Below are 11,589 nucleotides of genomic sequence, written 5' to 3' on the forward strand. Positions count from 1 at the left end.
ATGCTGCCTTCGATCCTCATTCCAGTACCTTCTAACTGCTGCGGTGTAATTGGCTGCCCCCTGCTATCTGGGGGTAAAGCATCATGTGTAAGAGGTGGCGTGGAGGAAGCTCTGGGCCTGCGTGGCCTCATCTGTGCATTCCTGTCATGTTTTCTCCCCACTTTCCCCCTACCCTACCAGACTGGGCTTTGCAAAGATGTCTGGAATGTAGTAGATTCTGAATAAGTGGTTTTTGAATGAATGAGCGAAAGCCTGTAACTTCATTGATATGCTTCTGTTTAATCCAAAAAAATTCTAATAAGCTTTCTCAAAGTCCTCAAGTTTGTCTACTGTCTCCTTGTCTTTTCTCTGTTAGCTGCATCTGAGAATTACACATTCAGTCTATTAATGAAATACTGTAAGATCTGCAGAGGAAAAAGGGAGAGCTTTATTTTCTTTTAAAAACAATCTGCAGACTGGGGAGGCACAGCCTTCAGTACAAGTGAAAGTGTGCTCCCCAAAGGACAAAAGGAGGCTTGGCTTAAATAGGGAAAGTTCTTGCCCTGGTTCTCAATCAGGCCCATTTATGCAAATGAAGGATTCAAACTTGTTCAGTCCTGATTGGTTAAAATAGTCCAGCCCTGATTAGGTGGTGTCCAAGCCCCAAACCAGAAGTCTCTGTCCAATGATTCTTTCTAATGGCCATTGGGGACTGCGGCTGGAGGGTTCCAGCCACAGTTTATCTCAGCACCAGCAACAGGAGCTGGTTTGGCTTGATTGCAGAAAGGGAGGTCCCATGACACTTTTACAACATCTTTCTGAGAACACAGAGTATGCGACTGCTCCTTCACCCAGCCATAGCTGCCCAGTTCATTTAACCTTTCTGTGCCTCAGTTTCCTGAAATACACCAATTCTGAGATGCACCCTCCTCCCCTTTTTAATGTTTCTGAAGTTGGGATGCAGCATACAGTACATGGTGTTAGTCTTGACATATGTCATGCCTGGGCCCCAGTTAACATTAACACTTGTAGAATGGGTGTCAGTGGGTAGAGATTTTCCTCCTGGAGACTAAAGTGAAACACTCTTTTAATCCCTAGTAACCAGATAGTTGTAGATCATGTATGAGAGAGGTAGCTTATGGTAGATTGCAAAAATAATCATAGTTCTTTACTCTTCCTTTGTATCCATGCCCTTTGTGATACAACTTTGTAGCTCCATCATTAAGAAGATTCCCTTACCCCCTTGAAATTGGACTGGCTTTGTGATTTCCTTAGGCCAGCAGAATGCAATGGAAGTGGTAGTGTGCTAGGTCTGCATGTTCAAGGAGCCTTGTGAGCTTCTGCTCTTCCTCTTGGAACCTGTCCAGCTCTCAACTAGCCTGAGTTGACCTGCTAGAACATGAGAGACCGTGTGGAGCAGAGATAAGCCATCTCAAGTTAGGCCATCCTAGCCAGCAAGCCTCCAGCTAGACTAGCACGCAATTGCACATGTATGAGGGGACTCAGCTGAGACCAGAAGGGCCAACTAGCTGTGCCCAGCCCAAATCGCCTAACGGCAGAATTGTGACTTAAATAAATGCTTACTGTTTTAAGTCACTAAGTTATATGGTGGTTTATTATTCTGCAAAAGTTAAGAGATGTAGACATATTTAGCAAAATTCTCAAAGTAGAAGTCCAAACTAGGCTAGCTCTACATCATTGTAAAGCCAGGTTAAGAAACCAGCATTTTTAGTTTTTTTGTGAATTCTTTTAGTTCTGTTGCAGATTCTTTTAAGAAAATTTCTCTCAACGATACTTTTGACTGCATTAAGGTTGAAATTATGTTAAAAAAGAAGACCCAGAGATCAATGACAATGTGAGAAAGAAGGAAAACTTCCCCTTCACCCCTAGAAGGTTCACTGAAAGATCAACTCACAATAAGGCAGATTAATAAAAGAAAGAGAGTACAAATTTATTTACCGTGCACACAGGAAGAATCACAGAGTAATTACCCAATATCCCAGTGGGGTCCAGAAGTTTCATTTTAGAGAGGAGAGGGAGATGAGGAATATAGATAATTCTGTTTACTAGGGTGGATGAATAGATACTTGGGAGAATGAATGGATGAGGGGACACAGATTGACTTGTAAATGATTCTCTTTGGAAATTAACCTGAGAGACAGGTATTATCTTTAAGGGGGGCGGGGGGGGGGAGGAGGAGCAAAAGGCAATTGTTCTTTTTGATGGATCCGTCTGGTTTTATGCAGATAGAGGGGAAGCCCCTTCCAATGCCTATTGATCTCTAAGAGCCTTGAATTCAAAATACTTCTTATACAAAGGAGTCATATTTGGGGGTGAAATTCCCTGTGCTCCTTCACAAGCATGTGAAAAGATGCTCAACATCAGTAATCATCAGGGAAATGCAAATCAACACCACAATCAGATATTACCTCATACCGATTGCAATGACCCCTATAAAAAAATGACAGAAAATAAGTGTCGGCAAGGATGTAGAATAATTGTAACCCTTGTGCACCGTTGATAGTATTGAAAGATGATATAGCTGCTGTGGAAGACAGTATGGAGGTACTTCAAAGACTCAAAAATAGAACTACCATATGATCCAGCAATCCGACTTCTGGGTATATATCCAAAAGAATTGAAACCAGGATCTTGAAGGAATATTTTTGCACACCCATGTTCACTGAAGCAGTATCACAATAGCCAAGATGTAGAAACGACCTAAATGTTCATTGATGGATGAATGGAGAAAGAAAATGTGGTATATACATACAATAGAATATTATTCAGCCTTAAAAAAGAAGGAAATCCTGTCACATTGTTACAGCAAGTGTTACAGCGGGTGGTTCCGAGGACAAACCGAGCAGCACACGGAGAGTTGGAGAATCAAGGTTTACTTGCCGGGAGACTCAGAGGTGTCTCGCCACCAAATTCTGAGCCCCGTCTACCCGATTTTTCCCACTTTTATTAGGTTGGGGTGGGGTCTTAGGTGGCAAATGCACCAGGTAATAGGTTAGTAGTATGTTGATGAGGGTCTTCCGAGGGGTGGGGGTCTCAGGTGGTTGATGCGCCAGGTAATAGATGGGGGTCTTCCTTATCAACATGCTCTAAGGACTAAGAAAACATTGTGTCAGTTTATTGGGAACATTTTATTTGTGACTGGTATATAAAATAAAAGCACATCTTATAATTGATGGAATCTTGAAGTAGTTGACGGAATGTGATTGCCATAAAGAAATGAAATATTGGGCTATCTTCAGTCTAATCCTTTTCCCAAGAGAAAAAAGGACATTTTTAATAATAAGAATAAATGCAAAAATGAAAAAAAGGTAAAATTACCCGTGTGTGCTTTGGGTTTTCTCCCTGGGCATTAATGATGAAGCCTGCCCACAGCTGGATACTCAGTTTATAGAAACAGTGGAGAAGAAGAGTGGTCCAATTTTGGCAAATCTTAAGTTTTTACATGCAGATTTTCTTAAAGTTTTTATACAATCAAAGCATCTATCCCCAAAGTAGGGGTATTTTGTGTCTTCCTCTGTGCTTCCTCTCATCCCACTTCTTTTTCTTGTCTGGTTGTGTTGCCTCCTACCTTCAGGACAATGCCGAATAGTTGAGTATCAATTGTCACCCTGTCTTATTCTCTGTTTTAGTGGAAATGATTAAAAGGTTTTACCCTGATGGTTGACATTCACTATAGAATTTTTGGTATATACTCCTCATTGGGTGTATAGGCCGGGATGCTTTAATATGTCTCTCTGTCATTTTGTTAACAGTGGGGACATTAAGACGATGGCTTCCTAAAGAAGAGGAGGAAGGGAAGGTGGATACGGCCCCTGGCATTGAAGTAAATGAGGAACAACTAGATCCAAGATCTGATGATGATGATACGTAAGTAGGTCATGTGCAGATACTGAAATCAAGCACTGGTAGAGAGTTAAAATGCTGTTGTTGAAAGAGCAGATAGCCCATAGAAACCTAGCTAAGGTTCTTCTCCAATTCCCCAATACGTTGTTTTATATATTTGCAGCACTGATATTCTGTCTTAATTACTCCGGCTTTGTCATACGTTTTGATATCTGGTAAGGCTAGTACCCACACGTTCTTTTAGTCTCCACACCTTTTTCTTCAAAATTATCTTAGCCATTGTTGCTGGTTATTCATTATATACATCTCTGCATACTCTTTTTTTTTTCTTTTTGAGACAGAGTCTCACTCTGTTGCCCAGGCTAGAGTGCCGTGGTGTCAGCCTCGCTCACAGCAACCTCAAACTCCTGGGCTCAAGCGATCCTCCTGCCTCAGCCTCCCGAGTAGCTGGGACTACAGGCATGTGCCACCATGCCTGGCTAATTTTTTCTATATATTTTTAGTTGTCCGGCTAATGTCTTTCTATTTTTTTAGTGGAGAAGGGGTCTCGCTCTTGTTCTTGCTCAGGGTCTCGAACCCCTGAGCTCAAATGATCCTCCCACCTCGGCCTCCCAGAGTGCTAGGATTACAGGCGTGAGCCACCATGCCCGGCCCATCTTTGCATATTCTTGTAAAGTGTCATGAGAAACTTTATTGGGATTTTGGTAAGAATGACATTACATTTGTTGATTAAATTATGGGAATTGCCCTCTTTGTGATTATGAATCTTTTTAAAAAAATTATTTTTTAGCTGGCAAATAAAAATTGTGTATATTTATGGTATACAACGTGATGTTTTAAAATATCTATACATTGTGGAATGGCTAAATCAAGCTAATTAATACATGCATTACCTTACATAATTATCATTTATTTTGGTGAAAACACTCAAATTCTACTCTTAGCAATTTTCAAGTATACAATACATTGTATTGCTTCCAATTTTTTGGCTATTATAAATAAAGCTGCTACAAATATTTATGTACATGTCTTTGTGCAGACATTGAGTTTTCATTTTTCATGCGTTGGTAAATATCTAGAAGTGGAATGGCTGAGCTACATGGTAGGTGAATTATTTAAGTTTTTAAGAAATAGCCAAACTTTTTTAAAGTGGTTATGCCATTTTACATTTCCACAAACAGTATGTGAGTTCTAGTTATTTTACATCTTTGCAAACACTTGGTATGGTCAGTTTTAAATTTTTTTGCCAATCTAATGGGTGTGTAGTGGTGTCTTTATATTTTTTGGGTTTTGGGAATTATTCATACATCCTTGCTACCAGTTCTTTGTCAGATACCTACTTTGCCAATATTTTCTCACTGTTTGGGTTTTCTTATTCATTTTCTTAATGGTATGATTCAAGTTTTAAGTTTCTGACTGGAATATTTTTTAAAATCATTTTTTTAAAAATCAGTATTTCTAATTTATTTGCATTTTGGACAGAAACTATCATCTGAATTTTAATGATTTTTTAAAAATTCATTGGGACTCCTTTTATGGTTGAGCACAGGGTCAATTTTATGCCTGTTACAAATGCATGTTCTTACTATTTGGGGAGTACATATATTCTATGTAATTATCTATTACATCAAGCTTAAACTGTTTTTGTTAAAGTGTTCTGTAGTCTTTTTTTTTTTTTCTTTATCACTTCCTAATAGAGGTGTATGAAAATCTGTAACTATGTTGGTGATTTTGATGATTTCTCCTCATAATTCTATCTCCTTTCCAATATACTTTAAATACATAGAAGCCATGTTCTAATTTATGATTGTTATATTAATTTGGTAAAGTGTCCCTTTAATGCTGTTTGCCTTAAATTCTGTTTTGTTTGATACTGACATTGCTGTTCCAACTTCTGTAATTCTTCATTTTATATTATTTTTATGACATGTATTTTTCTATTCTTTTACTGTCATTTCTTTGTAGTTTCATTATAGTGTATTTTTATCATGTGCATGTAGCTGGTTGATGTGCTCCTTGTCATGTGATAATCTTTTAATTAGCTTAATAGTAAAATTCATTGTAATTGTTGACATATTCGGGTTTCACTCTACCATATCATTTTGGTTTTCCAGTTACTATCATTTCTCATTTGCTTTTTTCCCCTTTTTTCCTAGCCTTTTGTTAGGTTGACAAACTTTTCTATACTACTTTTTTCCCTCTATTCTAATTTTGAGGATATAGATTATATTTCTTTTCTTTTAATGGTTAGCTTTTATACACTACCTATAAATCAATCGATCTAACAAATTCCAAAGTTGCTCAATATTTCTTCCTTCCTCCCAAATGTGACAAGCACAATCTAAATAACCACTGAAACTCTTCCATTCTGATATTTTTTAAATCTAGAATTATAATTTTACTTAAAAGCTTTTTTTATTGTGGAAAATTTCAAACAATGGTAAAAGTAGAGAGAAGAGCATAATGAACCCTTGTGTAGCCATGATCCAGCTTTATAAACATTGTTTATTCTATATCCCCACATTCTACTTTTTTTATAAGTAGAATATTTTAAGTTTCAGACATCAAATCATTAAACCCAATTTTACCATTTTTAAAACAAAAATTTATATATTTTATTCTATATAGTGATGTAATATATATTATTCCCAAACTTAACTCAATTTGCCAACATAGTTTATTTTCTGAACTTGCCACTTTTTTCCTATCCCATCCTTTCCCTCTGGTTTCATTTTTCTTCTTGTTGATGTATATCCTTTAAAAATACTTTATGATAGGTCAGTGGGTGGTAAACTTTCTTATTCTTTGCATATCAAAAATTATTTTTATTTTGCCTTTAATCGTTAGCAGTAATTTTGCTGGGCACACAATTTTAGGTTGACAATTATTTTTTTCCTGGCCTCTGTTATTGTGGATGAGAAATCTGCTTTCATCTAATTGTTTTTCTTTTATAGACATGCTAGCTTTTTCCCTGATACTTTTATAATTTCCTTTTTATCTTTGTGTTCTTATGTTTTATGATAGTGTGCCTAGGTCTGGAAATGTCTTTTATCCTGCTTGCTTCAGTTTCTTTTAAGAATCCATGACTTTCTTTAGTTCTGAAAAATTTTTATATTTGCTGTTCTTATTTCCTCCATTTTGGTCCTCTAATTAGATATAATTTGGAGCTTCTCAATCTATGCTTAATAATACCTAATTGTGCTTTCATATTTTTTATTCTCTTTGTCCCATTCCAGATGTTTTTTGTTTATTTGTTTTGTTTTGTTTTTGAGACAGAGTCTCATTCCGTGGTCCAGGCTAGAGTGCAATGGCGTCAGCCTAGCTCACAGCACTTCCAACTCCTGGGCTCAAGTGATCCTCCTGCCTCAGCCTCCTGAGTAGCTGGGGCCAGAGGTGCACACCACTGAGCCTGGCATCTCCTGTCTTTTTAGTGTCTATTACCTCCTTTCCCTCAGCATATAAACATGCCCAAATCTCTCCCATCTTATGAAGCCAAAAAACCATTGCCCCCAGGTTCTCTAGATAACACCGACCCTCTCAGAGCCAGGCTCCCTGAAGGAGGAGTTTAATGTAAGCTCACTGGCACCATTTTTTTCCCTCTCATTTCTTTTTCAACCCATGGTACATTGGTTCCTGCCACATAGAATTCCTCTGAAAGAGTCTCTCAATGGACTGTTACCTTGAAAATTGCCAAATAAGATCATCATTTAGTCCTCATCTTATTTGACTGCTCCCTTGGCTCCCATGATACACATTTTCTTGGCTGTTATCACCTCTGACTCAGTCCTGTTCACCTGCCATGTAAATATTAGTGATCTTTGGATTGTTTTCTTGGTCTCCTGCCCTCTTCCCTTCTAAAAATACTAATGTTGTAGTTCTTAGGCATAATTTCAATTCCTGGTTTTGCTAATTAGTAGCTGTGAAAACTTGGACACATTTTTTCACCCCTTTGAGTTTTGGTATCTGTGATGAGGATAATGTCTACCTCAAAGTATTGTCAGTAGCAGATGAAAGATAGAATGTGTAAGTGCCCTAGGACAGTGACGGGCGTGCAGGAAGGGTCGAACATATGGCAACTGTTTCCCTTTTTCTTCTTTCTTCTTCTCCTCTTAATCATACCAGTGATATTAAGCATAAGATGGATATTAGTATATATACTGAAATGCGTTTAACACAAACGCAACTAAACAGAAGACTGATCTTCCCAAGGTTGGTTCTTTATTACCTTTAGAAAAACCAGGCTGATATAATAAATAATTTATTACTTGAGTGAAAATGCAACTTTCATATTGCTCAAGTGGGGACGGGGAGTGAAAAGGAAAACTAGTTTTCATATGTATTCTTCAGTGCTTTCACATCACAATGTTAATTTTTACTGTTTATTTCAGAAATTTTGAAGAATCTGAAGATGAGTTGAGAGATGAAGTAGTAGAATCCCTAGAAAAACTTGCTACTTCCAAAGAGGAAGAAAAAAGAGAAGAGGCCTCTGGTTCCTCTATGGTCTCCGAAAAGTCAGGAGAGAGAGAGGGGAGAAGCATGCTGAAATCTGAAGAATTAAATGAAGGTTTGGAGGATATTTTGACTCCATCTAATGACCAAATTTGTATTGTTGATGAAGATCAAGGAACATGAACAACCAGTCAAAACAGACAAGTGTGATTATTGTATTTTCTTAAATAATATCCATTAACTATAGTATTTTTTTGAGTACAGTCATAAATGTCCATTTATTGTAAAGGTTTTCTAGTAATCCCAAGGATTTATTAATTTTTCTTTCAATTTAGACAATAGAACCAACTTTTAAGTGTAGAAATTATTATTTCTACTTTAAAGCTTTTGTTAAGAAATCTTTTAGATAATATATGTTGTACGCAGAATGTGGCTCAAACACCCGCCTCCAAAAGACATCACATCCTAATCCTCAGAATTTGTGAATATGTATTGTTACATGGCAAAGAGGAATTAAGGGATGGCATTAAGTTTGCTAATTAGCTGACTTTAATATAGGGAGGGTCCTTAAAAATGGAAGAGGAAGGCAAAAGAGAAAACCAGGGAGAAGGCAGCGTGAAAAGGACTGAGGCTGATGTTGCTGGCTTTGAAGATGGAGGACGAGGCCACAAGCTAAGGAACGCAGGCAGCTCAGAGAATCTGGGAAAGGCAAAGAAATAGCTTCTTCTCTAAAGCCTACAGAAGGAACACAGCTCTCCTGACACCTTGATTTCAGCCTAGTCAGATCCATTTCAGACTTCTGACCTGCAGAGCTGTATGATAATAAATTTGTGTTGTTTTAACTAAGTCTGTGATAATTTGTTAGGATGGCAATAGAAAACTAATACAATATACAGATTCATTCATTCAAAATAATGAATCTGCCATTTTATAAAACTGTGATTTTTGAATTTCTTTTATTTATTTTTTTGAGACAGAGTCTCACTCTGTTGCCCGGGCTAGAGTGCCGTGGTGTCGGCCTAGCTCACAGCAACCTCAAACTCCTGGGCTCAAGCAATCTACCTGCCTCAGCCTCCCAAGGAGCTGGGACTACAGGCATGCACTACTATGCCCAGCTAATTTTTCTATATATATTTTTACTATCCATATAATTTCTATTTTTTTTTTTTTTTTTTTTTTAGTAGAGACAGGGGTCTCACTCTTGCTCAGGCTGGTTTCAAACTCCTGAGCTCAAACAATCCGCCCGCCTTGGCCACCCAGAGTGCTAGGATTACAGGCATGAGCCACCGCACCCAGCCTTGAATTTCTTAAGTTATATTGAATGCACTTTTTTTGAAGCTGATGTTGACACTCATGTAAGGCAAGTGAGCAAAGTGAGGAACAATGCATGCCATGTTAATTATGCACTAAATAACCATTTTATTATGTTTTATTGAACTATTTTCTAATAGTTTCAAGTGTATAGGTTGTAAACTTCTTGAGGGCATGGAATGTATTTGGTTTTTATGTCTTATGATGGTCTTTTTAGATACAGTTAGTAGCATAGTGCCAGAAATATCTTGAATTAATAAATGCTAATACATTTTCTTTGTTAAGACTGTAAACTCTGTGAGGCAGGAAATGAGACTTAAACTTTTTTTTGTATTGATCATAATCCCAATGTTGAACATGTGCCTGGAGCTTAACAGATGTTTCCTCAAATCCTAGGCGGTGTGTCTGCTGCTGGGAAGGAGAGGGTGGTTATGTTTCATGGTCGTAGAATTCTGCCTGAAATATTTGCCCTATGATAAAACAAAAACTGAAATGGCACATTGATACGTTGTTAAGCTAAGAAAACAAAGATGAGGAGGGGTTGGTCAGATTATTTCTAGGTTTTACTTAGTATTTACAGTTGGTATAATTTTTATTAAATTCGGGGAATGTGGCCAAGCACAGTGGTTCATACCTGTAATCCTAGCACTCTGGGAGCTGGAGATGGGAGGATCACTTGAGCTCAGGAGTTTGAGACCAGCCTGAGCAAGATCCAGACCCCACCTGTACTAAAAAAAAAAAGAAAAAGAAAAAGAAAAAAAAAAAGAAAAAGAAAAGAAAAAAAAGAACAGTTACCTTGGCGTGGCACCTGCAGTCCCAGCTGAAAGGGGCGGCCTTGCCAAAGTAACAGGAAAATACCTAATCCCACAGTTTCCCCAGTAATAAAGATCAATCCTATGAGTTCTCTCACTAACAGGCACCCTGCAGGAGTTCTGTTTTGCACAACTGAAAACAGTGACATCTTAGTGGAACAGTCCTCCAGAAGTTCTCCAGACTCTAGCTGACATACCACTTTGACACTTTTTAGTTTTATCAGTCTTCCAGAAAAAATAAAAATGCATGTAACACCGTATTAGGAACATTGAAAGTGAACATATATGCAAATTGTATTTTTCAATGATATGTTTGTGATATGAAAATCATTTAGAAAAAGCTTTAAAAAGTTTTATGGAATTCCTAGGCCGGGCACGGTAGCTCAGGTCTATAATCCTAGCACTGAGGGAGGCTGAGGTGGGAGGATTGCTTGAGCTCAGGAGTTCAAGACCAGCCTGAGCAAGAGTGAGACCCCATTTCTACAAAATAAAAATAGAAAAAATAGAAAAAATTAGCCAGGTGTGGTGGCAAGCACCTGTAGTCCCAGCTACTCCGGCGGCTGAGGAATTCCAGAATGCTTTCTTCCTTCACTACATCCTCTACTTTTGCTCTATTTCAATTTAGCTTTGGTCCCATAATTTGCATAGATTAGGAGGTTGAGTGGGCAACAGTATGAATCTTACCTCAAAGACTAGGTATAAAATGAGCAAAGCACTGACTGTATATCCAGGTTATAATCCTGATTCTTTCATCAAACAGCTTTGTGACACTGAAAGAGTCTACTACATTCTTTAAATTGTTCTTGTCTGTAAAGTTGAAAATAAGAGAAAATTGGACCAGAGAATTTGTAGACTTCCTTTCACTCCAATTTCTACCAATCTTTCTTTTCTAAATGGAGTCATCTCGAACACAAAGCTATGCTGGTGTGTCAGACGTCCTGCGACTGACTGTTTTGCTTTTTGATCTGATGACAGAAGATGGCCTGCAGATGAACCAACGACATAAGTAGTAGATAATGAAGCTGGCCCGACTGATGAATGGTTGAGAGGAGACTGCAAAGGAGTAATATACCTCTTTCCCATGCCCCAACACAAAGATGAATCACACCGAAGGGTTTCAAGTTACTGAACTAGAACAAAATGCTATGTATGCAGAAAAAAAAGTTGTAGGTCT

General features: G+C 37.9%; 1 protein-coding gene across 1 annotated transcript in view; it reads left to right on the forward strand.

Moving 5' to 3' along the window:
- The window catches only part of NEK5 (NIMA related kinase 5), a 51,244-nt gene extending 42,769 nt beyond the window's left edge, over positions 1–8,475 (forward strand). Inside the window, exons 22-23 of the mRNA XM_069467251.1 lie at positions 3,753–3,867; positions 8,232–8,475. Of these exons, the coding sequence (XP_069323352.1) occupies positions 3,753–3,867; positions 8,232–8,475 (359 nt within the window). The remainder of the gene's footprint in view (positions 1–3,752; positions 3,868–8,231) is intronic.
- The last annotated feature ends 3,114 nt before the right edge of the window (positions 8,476–11,589 follow it).

The sequence above is a fragment of the Eulemur rufifrons genome, chromosome 4 (genome assembly GCF_041146395.1).
Source record: "Eulemur rufifrons isolate Redbay chromosome 4, OSU_ERuf_1, whole genome shotgun sequence".
NCBI classification, from domain to species: Eukaryota; Metazoa; Chordata; class Mammalia; order Primates; family Lemuridae; genus Eulemur; species Eulemur rufifrons.